This window comes from Austrofundulus limnaeus, unplaced genomic scaffold, assembly GCF_001266775.1.
Source record: "Austrofundulus limnaeus strain Quisiro unplaced genomic scaffold, Austrofundulus_limnaeus-1.0 Scaffold160, whole genome shotgun sequence".
Lineage (NCBI taxonomy): Eukaryota > Metazoa > Chordata > Actinopteri > Cyprinodontiformes > Rivulidae > Austrofundulus > Austrofundulus limnaeus.
In genome coordinates this window covers 215546-218353 of record NW_013952562.1, presented here as the reverse complement: position 1 = coordinate 218353, position 2808 = coordinate 215546, and the positions used below count along the sequence as shown (strand labels likewise).

Here is a 2808-nt window from a genome sequence, read left to right as displayed (position 1 = left end):
TATATATATATATGCATGCTGCTGCAGTATTATTGTCTTGTATAAAGCCTCTCTAGTCTTTATAATTGTAATCTATTGATTTATGATTGATTACGTGAGGTTTTAGCTACACAAGCCGAACATTAAACACACTGATAACCAATATATTTGATATAGTGCTCGTTTAATAATAAAATTTAAAGACTGTGTCCTCACGCTTCTTTGTTTTATAGTAAACTGGGTCTGTCTACTGAGAGAGTCTTGTCAAGCAGTTCCCCTAAAGACAGTTTCCCCACCTCTCCTCAGGTAGGTGGTCATGCTAACACGTCCACAAAGCTCTACGGTTCTTGGTGTAACTTTTGTTTTTGTTTTGAATGCAGAAGCGCCAGCCAGACTTTGACTTCACTGATCCCTTGGCACCCAAGAAAGCCCGCATCTCTCACCTCAGCAGTCGAGGGCCAGCCGCATCTTCCTGCTCCTCGGACCGCCGGGAGGACGAGGGCAGCCCCAGCTCCAAACACTCGTCTCTACCGCCYAGCGTTACTTCGGGCCCTCCCTCCCACCTGCCCATCTCATCCCACCCTCCGCCGCATCAGCAGCCCAGCCCGGCCTCCAACTCCAACTCRCCCAGCACCCCAGAGGGCTGCGGCACCCAGGACCTGCCCACAGACCAGAGTTCCTCCTGCAGAGACCCTTCGCCCGGCCCCCTTCCTTCCGACAGGACCCTGCAGGACCAATGTCGGCACCCTGTCCCCAGGGCATCTGCCTCCCCCAGCCCCCCTCCCTGCACCTCTCTCACAGTTACCTCCACYGTCATCACCAGCCCTCCCTTGTCTAGCAGCACGAATAAAAAGCTGAAGAAGAAATCCAAGAAGCACAAAGATCGAGAGAAGAATAAAGGGAAACAAACCGACGGAGCCAGATTCGCTCCTCCGATTGTAGCGGAGCAGGCAGAGGACAACCGTAGAGTTAAGAAGAAGCGCAGCGCTGAACAAGACTGTGGAGAAGCTCCTGACAAAACCTCCCATAAAGATCAAGGTATGCACCGTATTGATGATTGTTTTTYCAGCTGAGCCACACTGAATGTAAACACTGACATGTAGTTCATGTAATCGAGTCATTTTGAGGAGTCAAGTGTTTACTGAAAGATCCTCAGCAGAGTAATTGTAAACACATTTAGCACTAGTTTGACAGAATTGATCCCATCAGATAGTCGATGTACTCACGAAGAGCTAAAAACTGTTCTTGCACTATTATGAAGTTATGCTGTGGTTACAGTTTTAGTTGTTTTCTTATTACTGTAGGCTGAGGATAGGAGAATAATTGATTTATTGATGAAWGTATGCCCTGTTCTGCTACAGCTGGTGCTGCTTTGCACCCTTTCAACTGTTATGGTGATYGCACGCCGAGCAGAAAGCTAAACATTGAAAATGAGCAAGAAAAATTCATACATGCTGTGTTAATTTGGCTCTCATCTTCATGATCTGGTTGTGTTAGTCTGACACTGAGAAAAGCTAAGAGGAGTGGGGGTATTATGTATTAACGTGTGTATATATGAAGAATAAATTAGACTTTGCGTCATAGCCTATGTAAATGCCTTGAAATCAGCCTCTGTCTCTTTAAGTACCCCCTACCATTTCAGACATTCCCACTTCAGCACATTTTCAAACAATGCTTTAGGGGTGGGGTGTTTTGTGGGGCGGTAACTCGGCTGGGGACTGAGCTTCAGGGAGGAGCTAAGTACAAAAAAGGCGGAGCTTTGTACCAGCTAGCATTTAGGCAGCTCCACATGGCTACAGAATGATTTCACAAGCATGTATGCATGAGTCAAAGCTACACTCTGGGTATGTTTTTGATGAGGGAATGACATAACATGATAAAATGCTCAAAAAAGTTGATTTTTGCATAAATTGGCAGCACGACGTAGGGCTGGGCGATTAATTGGATTTTGATCTTGATTACGATTTGGGTTTTCAGTGATCATAAAAACAATGATCGAGGTTCGCAGTTTACGTCGGGCCGAATAATTTCCGAGATGCAAAAAACGTGGACGAAATCCAGTCATGGAATCCAGTGTAAAACGCGGAAGAGTTTCTGAGGTATTTTGACCGCTGCTGCTCTCACGCGGAGTGAGCTCTTTGAGCTCCCCTCCCTAAACAGGAGGAGGGGGAGGGAAAAAAAGCCGCAACTGTGACTCACGCTGCGAACAACAAACTCACTAAAAGCAACATCCTCCAAAAATATGAAGCTAAGGTAAAGTTTAGGACAGAACAAAACCCCAGTGGTTTTTTATTTATCTGTAGAAAAACTTTCCTGTAAGTTTTGTCAGCACATGATGGGCTGGATGCTGTGAAGACCACTTCCTCTCTGAGTCACAGACAGAGGGGCAGACACGCTGAAAACTCCTCAACACTCAGAAGTGAGGTGGGAGTCAGGGGAGGTTATCTGAAATGTTGTTGTTGTGTGCAAAATCAGATATTCCTTTAGTAAAAATGAAAAAGCTTTGTCCATTTTTTGATAAAGCACTGTGTGTGCGTCAACTTACATTAAGTAAATAAGCTTAGATCCTATTCACTTGTTGTTTGTAGGTTTTATGTTTCTTTATGACATATTTAATGTTAAGTTCAGTTCTAAAACATTTTTATGTTACAAAAGATAACTTCTGTTTTACACATTTTTTCTTAGTAAATAAACAAAAATAATTTAATGCTGAACCATAGCTCTTTGTTATATTAGTGAAAGTAAAATAACAGACTTTTTTATATTTCTGTGGCTATTTATTTGTTAAATTATTGTTTGGTCACTTTTTAATTACACACTGTTTAGATT

General features: G+C 43.4%; 1 protein-coding gene across 1 annotated transcript in view; it reads left to right on the top strand.

Annotated features, from left to right (window-relative positions):
* The window catches only part of ell2 (elongation factor for RNA polymerase II 2), a gene marked incomplete in the record, with an annotated part of 18000 nt that overhangs the window by 10167 nt on the left and 5025 nt on the right, over window positions 1-2808 (top strand). Inside the window, 2 exon segments of the mRNA XM_014017053.1 lie at window positions 213-285; window positions 360-1017. Of these exon segments, the coding sequence (XP_013872507.1) occupies window positions 213-285; window positions 360-1017 (731 nt within the window).